General features: G+C 46.7%; 1 protein-coding gene across 4 annotated transcripts in view; it reads left to right on the top strand.

Moving 5' to 3' along the window:
• Positions 1-14,550, top strand: part of PTPRG (protein tyrosine phosphatase receptor type G) — a 666,481-nt gene that overhangs the window by 597,688 nt on the left and 54,243 nt on the right. For all 4 annotated transcript variants that reach the window (XM_064496361.1, XM_031470665.2, XM_010980956.3 and 1 more), the window contains one exon: positions 12,265-12,356. In XM_064496361.1, the coding sequence (XP_064352431.1) occupies positions 12,265-12,356 (92 nt within the window). The remainder of the gene's footprint in view (positions 1-12,264; positions 12,357-14,550) is intronic.

The raw sequence follows: 14,550 nt of genomic DNA, 5'->3' as shown, positions 1-14,550 counted from the left end.
TTCTGTGTTTGTGTGTCTATTGCATCCATTTCCTTTCCGAAATTTCAGATGTTTGCATGTTAGAGAGCTTTAAAAAAAAAAACACATTATGCATGCATTTAACCTTATAAGTGAAAAATATCTTTGAGAAACCTGTATTTACAGAGGAGCTAGGGGAGAAAAGTCGGAAGGGAAGGGAGATGTGGGCAAAGGGGGTTGTATCGTGGGCTTTTTCCCTGAGAAGGGCGAAATTTTTAAAGAAAAAAAAAATGAAACTCCTAGATAGTGTTCATACTTGAAAAATGATTGCCCCGGAAAGATGTATAATAAACCTTTAGAAGCTGGGATTATGTATCTTAATCACCACACGTGAACCTCTGAGTACGCTTCCTCTAACACTTATGTAGGCAAACTCTACTTGATATGGCAATTAATACTGTACTACTAAACGGCCAGTTAGGATAATTCACTGATCAGTGTTATGTTGTGAATAGGCCCTTACTACTTTCAGTGAGCCAACTGATTGAGTTGAGTTTACATCGGTATTTTTACGTGAAATTTTTTGTCTCCACTGGATGGGGGTAAATCAGATAATTAAGATGAAATTGTAAGTATCCATCCGCTGTGATCAGGGGTAGCTAGGACACCTAAGAGGGTATATAGTACATGAGTTGTGGAAGATTAATGAGAAATTCTGTGACCTGTCTTCTTTTAAGCTGAGCGGTGCAGTTTTGGCCTCATAGGGGAAGGCAGTAATTGCTGACGCCAGTAATACAATTACGCTTTCCATGATCTCTTTTTACTTACGGAAGAAAGTAATTTCCAGTCCCATTTTCAAAACTCCAAGGGTAAAACCTGAAACAGAAACCCCTCTTGTATAGCTTTAGATTCAAAGATCTAATCTTAAGAGAAAGACCTTGAACATCACTTAAATGCCTAACTTCCATGCCGACCTGTTAGAAATGTAATGTGCTTTTTGACTGTAACGCTTATAAAAGCCAGTGTTACCTCGTGGACGGCACACAGATAAGTGCTCATCCAGTTTCTAAGTCCTTTTCCAGAAATGATGCCACGGCCAGGCGGACTGTTACTAACTGTTATTTTTGTACTTGGCCCCAAACGTGGGAGTGGGCTCATTATAGGTACATTTTTTAGATCCTGAGAGGCTATGTTTTGTTACAGAGCACTCCGTCCCTCTGGTATCTTCTCTGGTTCTGAGTGCCAGGAGCTTTGGGGACGCACAGTTTTATGTAGGTCTAGAAGTTGAGAACCATCTTGGGAAAACTACAAGTATTTATAGAAATCACCTGCTCGTGAATCATAGGTTTTACTTTACTTTTTTGGTTTTTTTACAGTATAGCAGCTAAGAAAGACTTTGTTTCAGTGATTTGTGGGCTCTAACTGCAGCTCTCCCTCTCCCTGGCTCTGTGACCTTGACTAACTTACGGAAGCCTTCTGAGCCTCTATTTACTCGTCTAGAAAATGGGTCTAATGATATTTACTTCCCATGGGGTTGCTGTGAAAATCCAATGAGGTAGTATATGTGAAATGCTTAGTGTGTGAAATACACTGCCCCATTGAGAGGATGAGGAAACTGAGGCCCTGAGAAGTTCCTTGTCTGGGCTTCCCCCCCCCCCAGGTGGCAGCTTGGGGACCGCCAACCCTGGGGGCTGAGTCCTGAGCGGCGCCACTCCTCCTCCCTGCCCCACATGCCCCACTGACTACTCCATGATGAAGAGACAGGCCAGATAACGGTCCCGCCCCCGAGTCCCTGCTCTTCCCTCTGCTGGCTGTGGACCCATGTTCCTCCGAGGGCTCTGTCCTGAAGAACACCAGCCAGCCCGCCCTCCCATCCCTCCCCACCCCAGGAGCTTTAGTGGCGCCTCCTTGACCCAGTTCCATCCTCTGCTGCTAAAAAAAGCCTTGACAGGGACAGGGGGCCCCCCTCCTCCCAGGTTGCTGCGGGAGGCTGCCCTTCCACCAGCCCCTCCATCTGCCCGCTTTTCCCTTTTGTCCCACCTCACTGGCCTTAACCAGTCCTGTCCCGCAGCGGGAGGGAGGGGCCCGTGCAGTCCCAGGGTGGACAGAATCACCAGAGCCAGCTGATGGCTGTAAGAAGTGATCGCTGATGATCCCCCGACAAGGGAGAAGAAAAGACAGTAAAAATCAGACCCAGGTATTTAATTTTTCAGAAAAGTTGTTGATTTATAGGTAATACTTGACATGGTGCAAAAATCAAAAAATGTGAAATGAAATATAACCCTAGATCTCTATCCAGTCACCTCCCATCCACCCACCCTGCTTCCTACCCCCTCGCAATAGGTAACCACTACTGCTAGTCAGTTGTCTGTTCTCGTACGTGTGTGTATGTGAGTCCGTGTCCCCTCACCTCCTTTTGCAGAGAAGACTGCATGCACTATCATAAACCTTGCTTTTTCACACAGCGTGAGTTTTCTCTATGCATATGTAGTTTACTCATCCATTTTTATAGAAGCCCAGTACTGTTTTTGTATAAATGTGTCATAATTTATTTCACTAGTCCCCCGTGGGTGTCATTTTGGTTGTTCCCAGGTCTTCTGTTACAACAGACAATAGTGTGGTGGAAACCTTTGTGTTATATTGCAAGCGGATAAGACTGTTTGTAGGATCAGTGCAACAAATGTCTCACGAGCTACGTGCATCAGTAATTTTTACGATGGTGCCACGTTGCCCTGCCCAGGGGGTTACCGGGTGGGGATGGGCGTCTACCAGCATGAGTGTCCTTACCGCTCCTCCAGTACAGTGTGTTGTCAAACTTGGGCATTTTTGCTAACCTCATAGGTGGAAAAAAAAAGGTGGGGGTTATATCTTAGTGTAGTCTTAATATGTCTGTGCCATTTGTGTTTCTTTCCCTCTAACTGTTCATCTTTTGCTCATTCTTCCTTTGCATCGTTGGTCTTTTCCTCATCAAGAGAGAGATCCCTTGTCAGCAATGTGGATTGCAAATATTTTTTCCCCTAATCTGTGGTTTGCTGTTTATGTTTATGCTGCTGCTTTGCCATTTACATTATCAAATTTATCCATAAATTTCTTTTTTGGTTTTTGAGTTTTGAGTCATCATCAGAAAGTCTGTCTCCATTCTGAGGTTATTTTTTTTTTAAGTACTTTTATGGCTTCAAAATCTAACATGAAATTCTTAAATCATTTGGAATTTAACCTGGTTGGGGGTGTGATGTCTGAATCAACTTTTTTTTTTTTCCAGATGGTCCCAAGTATGTAAAAAGTACGACAATCTGGGGCTGTTTAGTGAAAAGGCACGTAATACCTCGCGAGATCCTTAAAATAACACTCTTACAGCAAAAGTCTGACAGCGAAAGTAGTTCAGTCAGTATGTTAATGAAATAAGTAGTTGCCAAAGGATTTTTTACCAGACCATTTTATGATACAGATACCAAATCATATGTGCAGTAAATAAAATGTGAGTTTTCATTTCCAAGCTTTTGTCTAAAATGAGTGGGACCACCCTGTCCCCATGAGCATCCCCATTCAGTGAGGGATTGCGTGAGTGCCTTAAAAAACAGCAGCAAGATAGTTTGTGGAGAGTCTCTGAACCCCCAGTTCAAAAATTGAGAACATTCCTGGCCAGGGTCCTAACTCAGTGTGAGCCGACTTCAAGCCTTCTTTCTGGGTAACAGCTGGGAGCACTGGGGGGGACTGTCTGGAGCTCACTTCCCTAAATCCAGCTGGAACATGAGAACTGCTCTGTGCAGGTTCTTAGTCTTGTCGAAGTGTGGTTTCCAAAATGACCTTTCTCTCTTACCATCCTGGAAAGTGTTACTGGTACTTCAGGGTGTTCGCAAGGGATTCTTGACAAAACTTAATGTTTAGCCAGGAAGTGTGTTGCCTTGAGACCACTTACGTGGATATAATTTGTTAACTTTCTCCCATCTTCCTAAGATGTTCATTACCAGCAGTTTGCATCCTCCAATAAAATTCTCACTGCAGAAATCAGATTTCTGTCACTTCCGGCTGTAACCAGAGTTGAATGGGACATCTCTCCTACCCATGTGAGAGCCAAAATATCTTGAAACATGTTCTCATCAATCCTCAACATGGTTTTGTTTGCTTTTCTCTTCCCTTCCTCCCATCCTCTCCCCCTCAACACCTGGCAAGCCCCACTTACTATCCAAGGTATGACAGCCGTGTGTCTCAGGGTTTCCGGGACAGCCCTGATGTAAATTATCCCCGAAGTACATGGGTACTTGTCTGATCCCACGTCCCTGTGATGGTTTGGAGACTATGCAAATGAGACGCACAGCTTTGAATTCTTGTTTCTGGAAGATCCCGTCCTGAAAAGATATCACAAGTATAAACTGAGTTGCACCAACAGTCATTTAACCTCCAGTCAGGGAAACGACCCGCGAGTGAGTGGTTGCATCTGCAACATCTCAGCTCAGAATTTACAACGGGCCCATTTCCAAGCCGGGACCCCTGAGTTACTGCTAGCAGACCGTCCCCTTTGAGGAAAAGCGCAATGATGCCCACGGCCTTTTCCTCCTATTGTTGTCCTTGTCACTTCGATTTCTTGAAACATTTTCCCCTAATAAATCAATCCGTGTCTTTTTAACGTAGCCCTCGATCATCTCCCTTGAAGGCATGCGAATGTGTTCCCACTTTGTATTTATAAGTGGCTCTTATTCGTACACAGTTTACTACAACAGCTCCATTTACAAAAGTAAATATTAACATGATTTCTGTACTTGACAGCAAGAGAATAAACGGGATTATTAGTGGCATGCCACGGTAAATTTAAATGAGGGCAGTATATAAATCAGTCAAGATTACTTAATTAATATTCAGCAGCAGCTCAGCCAACTGCCCATTCTAGCCTGCAATTAGCATTTTGAGCTGAACGCCGCTGACAAACTCCTTGTCACTCCAATGTGATTATGAAACCATTGAGCTTAATTTAAAGACAGTGACTTGGTTTCTAATCCCCATATATCAATATTTGGTTCTTTCGTAATCCTGGCTCTCTGAATGGAGTCTAGAAATTGTGTTGTGCCCCTGCTCCGGCCCTTGCCCCATCAGTCATAGTGATGCCGAGGGAGGTGTTGCTCTAAGCCAAGGACCGCGGATGGGACCAGGGCGCCATCTCAAGCTTGCCGAAGAGATGTGCGTTTCAGACCCAGGTGTCTAGAGACCTCAGGACCCCCTCTCCTGTCCGCAGGCCTGGGTGCCGGCCTTTGGAGGAGAGTTAACCTTCTTTGTGATCACTGTAGCAATTACTGTGGCTACAAGGTACAATTTTACCATCTTATTTAAACTTCATGAATTTGAATGTTTTTTACGCTAATTTTTCCCGATAAAGTCCACTATGAAACAAGAAAGGAAGAAAGGAAAGAAAGGAAGGGAGAAAGAAAGAAAGAAAAGAAAAGGAAGAAAGAAAGAAAGATTGATTGATTCAGCTCCTTTCTGTCTTGGAGCTAGTGAAGACTCACGTGATGCTTCAGAAGGGGCTCTGAGTTCTTGGACAGGAATTTTGTTCCCTGTTCAGTGTGATGAAATGCTGAACCCCTCCCTCCACCTACTTTTTTTTTTTTAAACCAGGGATGTCTGTTGAAATAAAACATTCAGTCCAAAAAAATAAAAAAAAAAAGCTCCAAGACAGAAAGGAGCTGAGTGGAATTCCAGACGCTTAGAACAGTCAGTCTCCCTGGACTGGAGGGCAGCACTCTGCTTTTGAAAAGTACCCATCGCCTAAATGATTCCCTGCTTCCCGTCAGAGGGGCAGAAAGACACCGAAGTAAGAAAGGTGTTGGGACACGTCGGAGGTTCTCTGAGCGGGTCCCTGGGAAGACAGGAGCTGCAGAAAGGAAAGCCTTTCTGCGGAAGTTCGGTCATTCTGGGTGTTGTGCATTAGGATGTGTCAGATTCCTAGAAAGAAATGGGAGGGAAGGAGGGAGCATCTAGTGAGTTCTGCTTATCTTCCTAGATTGCGTCATTTCGTTTGAATAGGAAGGAAGCTTCTGTAACTTGAGTATTTATTAACAGCTCTAAAGCACAGCCAGAGCAGCTGCAGGGTGTGTGTGTGTGTGTTCGTATATTTCATTAGTCAAGAGAGCCAATTAAACACACCAGCCTGTCCAGCGCTGACAGAGTGTGTGTTTCGGTGGGGAGCTCTGGGAATTGGCGTCGATGGCTTACAGATCTCAGTCTAGAAGATGTACTCCGGCACCCCAGCTAGAAGATGTACTTAGACATGTGCTGTGCTTTCTCAAGTGGAGAATTTTTGATTTTTGAAAGTCTCTCTTCAAAACACCTACCTTCTTCGAAAGGATGGAAAGTTAGTTTTCGAAATTGCAGTCTCAGGTCCATTGTTCAGGACCATAAGCTTCAAGTGTCCGTGGGCTTTTTAGAAGCCAGGTGTCGGACCCGTAGCTGCACAGTCCTGCCACCAGGCCTTCAGACAGTGGCTGGGTCTGGACCCCAGGTTGTGGAGTGCGGTCTTGGGACCAAGGAACTGCTCGCCAGGATCCACTTGGATCTGACCAGCTGCCGGAGAAGGTGTGGCAAGTTATCCTTTAATTCCAGTCACGCCTTTCTTAGATGTCTTAAAATGCACAAGCCCACATTGGTTTTCTCAAAAGGGGTGAATGGATGGAGAGCAACACAGAAAGCTTGTTTTCATTTTGCTGCTTAGAACTTACTGTGAGATGCGCATAGCTAACCATCTTTGCTCAAGAACCAGGAGCATTTGGCTTGTGTTCAGGGCCTGTGTTGTATGAAACACACACCCCTTTGAAGCAGTAAGCTCTCACTCAGTGTGAGAGGCACATGAGAAGTGGGACCAGCAGACTCACATCTCCCATTTCATTTTCATTCTGGTCCATGCCCCCCTCGAGCTGAACTGAGGAAAAGTATCTCATGCAAACTGGGGTGGGTGTCTCTTTCTTGCTCCCCTCTGGGAGTGTTCAGTGAACGGGCGATGTAACTCTGCCTTGGTACTTTCTTCATGGGGGTGGGTTTCAGATTTAACTGAAGCGGTTTTCAAATTTGTTCATGTGGCAGGATGCTCAGAATTCAGGACGTCAGAGCATCATGAACTGCTTAGTATTGAAGTTCATATTGACAACTTCAATTCCTTCATGGAAACTAAAATTTATTCTGCTGACAGACAAGCAGAGCAGTCCACAAAGGTGGCCTGAAAGGTCGTTTTAAGGAGGAAAAACGTACATCTGAGAAATCAGGCTTTTTTTTTCTGTGCTCTGAGAAGACTTTCATTCAGTGCAGTGGCAGCACACTGGGCCCCAGCTGAGAGGATTCCATCCCATTTCTGAGAATTTAGATTCTAACAGAAAACAAAGCAGAATACCTTTCATTTTTTTATTCAAGTACATACAACACGGTTTTTCTTTCTGCTTCTTAGATGAGCACATTAACATCCTTGAATTCTTAATACCATGTTGTTGAGGACCCTTTAAATTCTGGAGTTTTCTCTGGGCATTTTTAAGGTGGCTGCCATTCAGGATGGTTTGATTTCTTGGGGGCTGTCTGAGTGAGACCACTGGAAATTCTTGGGAACTGTTTTTCTCTGGCAGGGGTCCCTCACCAGAGACTGTCACACAGAAGCTCGCGGCAGGGCGTGGGGGGGGTCTTTCCAGAACACCCGGGCCTGTGCCCACCCCTGGACCTGCTCAGCTGGCATCACCCGCCGTGGGCCTCATCCAGCACGGGGATTTTAAAAGCTGCCCAAGCCAAGGAGGAGACAGGTGCTGGCAGGTGATAAACACCATTTGATTGAAACTTCAGTTGTATGTAGGGTGTGTGTGTTTAAGAGAGAGAGAGAGAGAGATTGGGGAGCTGACTGTCTGACTTCAGGACCCTCTGAAGCTAAGATGGACCTAAATACCTAAACTGGGAACCTCAAAGTGTCAGGAAAATACATCCTGAAACGTAGATGAGGAGAAGTAAAAGATAACTAATTTGGAGCATCACAAAGCCAGTCAGGGTCAGTGGAGAAAAAAATAAAATCTGTTTTGAGTCCTTAAAGCAGATACATGGGGTTTGGGGGGGGGGCAGCGAAGAAGGAAAGAAAGAAAGGAAGGCAGAAGAGGTGAAAACAAAGTTCATGATAGGAAGCCATTGGACCATAATTTGTACTTACAAACTTGTAAAGGTGTTTTTTTATTCCAAACATGATCCACTTCATTGCTTCCCCTTTTTAAGGTCCTGGCATAAACAAATGCTCACTCTGAAGAGGTAATTTCAGAAAACGGCCCTTGATGAGCCTAGAATCTGTTTCACTCAGGGAGGGATCTGACAGTCAGGAACCTGCAGGCGGGTTGGACCCAGACAGAACACCAAAAATGCGTGCCTGGTGATGCAGCCCGGCATTTTCAGAAACTTTATCTCCATTTTCCTGAGCTCAGACTTAAAGGCAACACTGCCTCTCCGAACACATCACAGTGGAGACATTTAGAGGCATTTACACTTGTGTTTTCTTTTCCTCTTCTCCAAAATCACTGCCTTTGCTTTTTTATTCCTGGACCCTGCTGAAGGTCAAGGGGAAAAAAAAAAAAAAACTCTCGAGACATCTCTGAAATGAGTAAGTAAAATAAAATGTCCTGTGATCCGCCTCTGCACCAGGCGCTTCAAGTATTAAACCCACAGTGTAGAAAGTGCACACAAGAGGGCTTGTCTCAGTGTGGTCAGCGGTGGTGGAAAGGTGACAACAGCCTCGCACCTAGATGAGTCCCTCGTCCAAAGTAGACCCCCAGTCAGTAGTTAAAGGGATAATAAATTAAATACCTGACAACATAGTGCATCCATGAAGTGGAAGGTGAAGCAGACATTAATGTGAAGGTGACAGTTCTTATTTGTTATCACGGAGATACGTACAGGATGATCTCATCTTGTTAGAAACAAAGGGAAACTGTCTTTGGCCGTCAGCGTTTGGGTGAGCTCCCAGCGGTAGCCCCTGCCAGGGCTCCTCGCTCCACTCTTGCTGCTCTGAGCTCCACACACCACACACAGCAGCTGAAACGAGCGCTTCACGGCGATACACGGTGAGGCTGTTCAGGTCGGCGGATTAAAGCCCTCAGTTGGCTCTCCATTGCTCTCAGACGCCCATGGAGCTTATGTCCTCAGGTCTGGCATGACCTGGCTCTGGATCCACCTCTTTCCCGGCTCTTAAGTCTGGCTTCCTGCAACATGTCAACTGACTCTGCTCTAAGGCTGTTTCACCAGCTCCTTGATCTGTCTAGAATAGTCTTCTCAGACACCCTCCTGTGGCTGGTCCTCCTCACTCGGTTCTCAGCCCTGAGGCTGCCTCGTCAGGGGGGTCCCTGCCTTCACCTCCTGCATCAGTTATCAGCGCCTCCTGTTTTATTTTCTTCATAGCTCTAGATTATTTACTATTACTTGTTCACTTGTTTGTTGTTGATTTCCCCAAGACAACATAAGTGCCCTTAGGGCAGAGACCTGGTCAGTCTTGTTTATCATTCTGCCCCCAGCCCTTCATTGTTGGTGGTCAGGAAATAGTCAGTCAGTGAAGAAAAGTGAGGAAGGATATACCCAAAAATATTAATAGTGATGATTACCAAGAGAAAGATAGGGGTAATTTTAATTGATTTTTTCCTTTTTATTCATTTGTATTTCCTAGTTTTTCTGCAAAGATCGTGGATTACATCCACACATAATTCTTTCTAAATGGCTTAATTAAATGCTTGGCCAGCCTTAAAGGAAGTGTTTTGAAGGCTTCCAGGCAATTGTAGAGAATGTGTTATCTGCACGCTCCTTGCTGTGCAGTGGGTGCCAAATAAATGTCTGCTAGGTGTATTGAAACCTTTAAGGGAAGGTGTTTCCCCCAAAGTCCCATGGTCAGGTGCCCACCCGAGTCCCGTGTGGGAGGAGAGGCCACGTGACCTGCATCAAGGTGCAGGGGGAGGGAGCTGTGAGCCCCAGGGTTCTGACCTGCATCCCCAGTGCCACGCTCTTCTCTGGCAATCCCAGAGTCATTTTGCTCCAGAGAAAGTCCATCATCAAACAGCAGCGCGTGGGGCACGGGACAGTGATTTTACGTGGGTTTGACGCCTCTCGCTCTTCATGTAACTAAGAGACCAGTGAACTGTCGGCCTCTCTTGTTCCAGAAAAAGAATCTACCACATCCAGGTCACCTGACTTAACAGTACCTTGGCCAATACTGGTTCTTTTTACTAATGCCTTGTATTTTAAATATTCAGTAGGTAGGGTAATCATGGTCTTAAAAATAGAATAGTTATTTCTTTGTTGTTGTGGGGCGTCTATTTTTGCGCCCTTTTTTTTTTCCTTCTTCATTTCGTTAAAGTCTGACCTGGTCAGTTGCGTGCCGTTTGTTTCACTGTCGAACGTGCCTCTTTGGGTTGCAGTTACCTCGCTGGTCTAATACCTTGACAAAGGCAGATTTCCCTTAGCTGTGACGCTGGGCAGGTAGGGTTCAAGCCAGTTGGGAAAGTCCAGATCCTGATGTTACATTCTGGAAATTATGCAAATTGGGGGCAGGGGCGTCGGCGGAGGAATCCCAAGAATAGAACATTTGATGACCAGCTTAGAAACCGAAAGGAGCTATTACATCAGACATCAAAATCATGGATTGTTTTTTTTTTTTTAACGTGGATTTCCGTTATTTTACATTCAGTAGAAGATCCTGTTGCCACCAGAGCCCTAAAATACTTTGTGCATTTCATATCCACATAGCTTAAGTCAGACTGACTGACTGACTGCTCGATCCACATTTAGGAACAGGCAGCTAGACAATGAGTGATGAAAACTTATATTATTTATACAAATGCCAAGCAGTATCAGAGGAAAAAAAATCATTGTTCAGTGACCTGCAAGAGCAGTCCCATGAGACATGTGCCAGGAGCGGAAGCGATTTGTGTTCAGGACCCCCTCATGGTACGGAGCAGCCATGCCAATCGCGTCTAGAGCGGTGCCCGGTGTACAGCTGGTTGGAGCTGCTTTCCACCTGAGCACAGGCACCGCTGGAAGGGAAACACTTACCACTGTGACACTCGATTGGTTACAGCAGCTCCATGTAAAGCTGAGGGGGAATGATCTGGGTGACTTGGAGCCCTCCTCCCTCCCACCGAGATCCCCTGCACTCTCTAGAGTTCCATGATTTTTCCAACCCCTCTGCCCCCCTCCTAGAAACGCGGTACACCCAGCAGGATCATCCCAGGGTGCTCTCGAGCAGATGAGCAAAGACGGCTCTGAGGAGAAGTTGACTTACTCCAGTGGGTGGAATCAGGCCCCCCAAAGAAGCGAGGCTGGAATGTATAAATGGGGCTCCGTGGGAGACGCCAGGGGAGCGGGCTGGATCCCAGGAGCACCGAGCACCAGGAGGATGCCGCCTGCCTGGCTGAAAGACCCAGCAGCGGGGCCGGCTATTGTGAAGCCCCTCCGCCAGATGAACAGGGACCCTGCTCTGGTCACAATAGCCATTCATGCTGAGCAGCCTCATTAAATATTCAGCCGGCGCTTCCGGCAGCTCATTAGGGCCGCACTGAGCAGTGACGTGGCTGCGGGAAAGCCGAGGGCCGGCCAGCATCAGTAGGAGAGGCTGAGTGAGCTGCCGATGGCTCTTCTGTTCACTGCCTGTCCTGTGATGACCAGTGTGTGCTCCCTGCTTTGTCTGAAGTCCAGGTAAAAACGAAACAGGCCCCCACACAAGCCGATGACCCTGGAGGGCGTCGGGTCCTCGTCTCCAGTGCTGTCTGGCCAGGGCCTCGGGTGTTGAGTGCTTGCCCCTGGAGGCCCTCTGACCCCCTGCAGGAGCCGTCTGGGGTTCCGGGGACCCTGGCTAAGCACTGACAACGTGGTGCTGTTGTGTGTCTGGGCTGGTGGGGGACGCCTTTGAGGGGGTTCGAGGTGTGGTTTGAACTTGGTGCTGGGAGCTTAGAATAGCAAATTCTTCTGTGAAGCAGGTCGAATTTAGGAACACTGTGGGATAATCCTAGCAGTTTACTCAGTCCGTGCCAAGTTTTCCTGTGTCTGAGTGGCTCGTTAACTAAGCCTTTCCCCTTTCACTCTCAGGGTGGGCAGAGTGTAACGCAAGGTGGCTCATCTCCAGCTCCTTGGGGTTCTGCCCATACGCTGCATATTGTCTTGCTTGTGTCTTGTTACTTGCCCGTGGGTTTGCACTCAGTGCTGCGTGAAATTTAAAGCTGGGACAGTCTGTGAAAGAACTGAAAGATGATGAACTCAGACGGAGCGTATTTATTTCTCTGCTCTCACCGTTGGCGTGTTTTTCTCTTTCCTGCACAGAAAATGTTTTCAGACAGCTCATTTCTACGTGGAAGATAGCAGTTCACCTCGGGTGGTCCCCAATGAAAGTATTCCTATCATTCCAATTCCGGGTAAGTCAGACCCCGCCCCTGTTTCCACTGGGCTAACTGTCTGTCCCTTTTGTCCTCAGTGCTATGTGACAGCCGTGACAAAATATTGTTTTTACAGCCTTTTAAAGCTGGCCCGGTCTGAGGGAGCCTTAACTAAGGGTAGCTGAATGAAATCTGTGACCCTTTACACGTCTGCCACGTAATGAAATCATCTTTCAGAGGAGCAAATACCTGAGTTCTTGCAGGATAGAGTCACACGCAGGGAAGGGAAGGAACAGTAGAAAAAAGGGGAAAACTTGGTATTTTTGCAATCCACTTGGACTGAATGTTCTCATAGGCAGCTTGTGCTTGCTTTTTAAAAAATTGCAATTTGCAATCCTTTTTTTTGTAAAGTTTTTTTTCCCAAGATTCAAGATACTCTGAAAATACTTGCCTCGGTGCTGGAAGCGTTGGTTCTTAGGCTGTTTGCGTGGAGGTCCAGGGCGAGGGCCCTGGGCTTGGTATTTCCGTTGTGTTTGGTACAGACACTCAGTCCCGGCCGGGGCGGGGGTGGGGGTGCTGGTGGCGCACACTGGTAGCTGGCGAACGTCATAGACGTGAGAAGTTCAGTAGCGGGTTCGCTGTGCTGGGAAGCATGAGGGGTTTGAAGATGGCTCCCACCATTTTTATGTGGCGTCCCCTTCCTTTTTTCCAGACTCGAACATTCATCCTCTGGGTCGCATTATGTACTTGCAAATACCTGTCTTCAGGTATCTCACACACCCATCCTCTGGATGTTACTCTGCTGTAAACAGAGGCACTCCTTTTATTAAGCACGGTCCCCCATTGCACTTGCCTACCTCATTCTCCGGAATGGCTTTCTTCATCATCTAAGGCACCTTATTATTTTACTTGCTTCTTTGGGGTCTCCCCCCAAGTAGAGTGAGAGCTTCCTAAAGGCAAGTGGTTAGAATAACACCTAGCACATGGTAGGCATTCTTTAAGTCTCGGAACAAATGAAAGAGTGAATGAATGAATGCATGGAATGAATGTCAGCAAATCTTCCTTAAGGTTCTTAAAAGGCCACAGCTGTGAAGCCTAGAGGTGTAGTCGTTCTCTGAGTACCAAGGAGTGCTTCTGTTGTTTGCAAACCTTCTCCAGGTGCGGTTATGGTGGGGGGCTTAATCGGCCCTTTATGCCTGTATATGTTAAGTCATAAGACACGGCTGGACTTAGCCACGATCTCTCCATTCTGGTCCGCTGTCCCACAGAAACAAGAGGGGTAGCAGAAAAGTCTCTGGCCAAGTACCCTACCGGTGCTCATTTTGTGGCAGCCGAACAGTTCCCACACAGATGGGCCAGGTTTGGGGGTACCTTTGTTCTTGTCTGCTAACCCCCGCCCTTGCTGCTCAGTAAAGGAAACTGCACTCTTGCCTTTGAGAGGAGGCAGATAGGAATCAGTCCTCCATCCACACGGGGTAAGTTTTGTTGACTTTCCCAGATGTGGGCAGCAGCGTGTACGTAATCACTCTCCTCTTGCATCCCCTACAATTTGTGTTGACCTCTGGAAAATGCCTGCGAGCCACTCTCCTCTGAATTGATTCCACTGACAGACAGCTGTTGAGTAGCGGGGCAGTTGAAATCCATTTCAAAAGGTTAAATGGTGAGACGCTTCTGGGTCTGTCTTTTAGTTTTTAGGGTTTTTTTTCCCCACTGGATTAGGAATTGGAAAACCTAGGACCTCGCCCTGCTTCCACCATGAAACCTTTGGTCAGTGCCTTGGCCTCTCTGAGCCTTAGTTTCCAGAATCTGAAAAGTTAGCAGGGTGTCTGCCCTACTTGTAAGTGAGGCGGGGTTAACAATCCCATGAGACAGTACACGTAAAAGCACTTTGGAAACCATAAAATAAGCCAAAGTGTTAGCTGTGGAAACTTTCCTTCCCAAATCATGATACTGTTCATCCCAGCAGCCAAGCAGAGCATTTACACGGTTCCCAGGTTCAGACTGTCCCGAACACCAAACCACATCCACTGGATGCAGCGGCCTCACGTGCTTTTTGGCCTGGGCTTCAGGACTTTGAGTTCCCCAGAATCCTCGGACAGTGCCATCAACCGTGCCTGCCTTGCCACACCTCTGAGAAGGTGTCTTAGAGCAGAAACGCTTTTGCGTGTTTCCTGCCTCAGTTCCCAGCAGCCTATTTAATCACCAAGTTTAACACTCACAACCCAAAGGCATT

The sequence above is a fragment of the Camelus dromedarius genome, chromosome 17 (genome assembly GCF_036321535.1).
Source record: "Camelus dromedarius isolate mCamDro1 chromosome 17, mCamDro1.pat, whole genome shotgun sequence".
Lineage (NCBI taxonomy): Eukaryota > Metazoa > Chordata > Mammalia > Artiodactyla > Camelidae > Camelus > Camelus dromedarius.
This window is presented reverse-complemented; position numbering and strand designations above follow the sequence as displayed.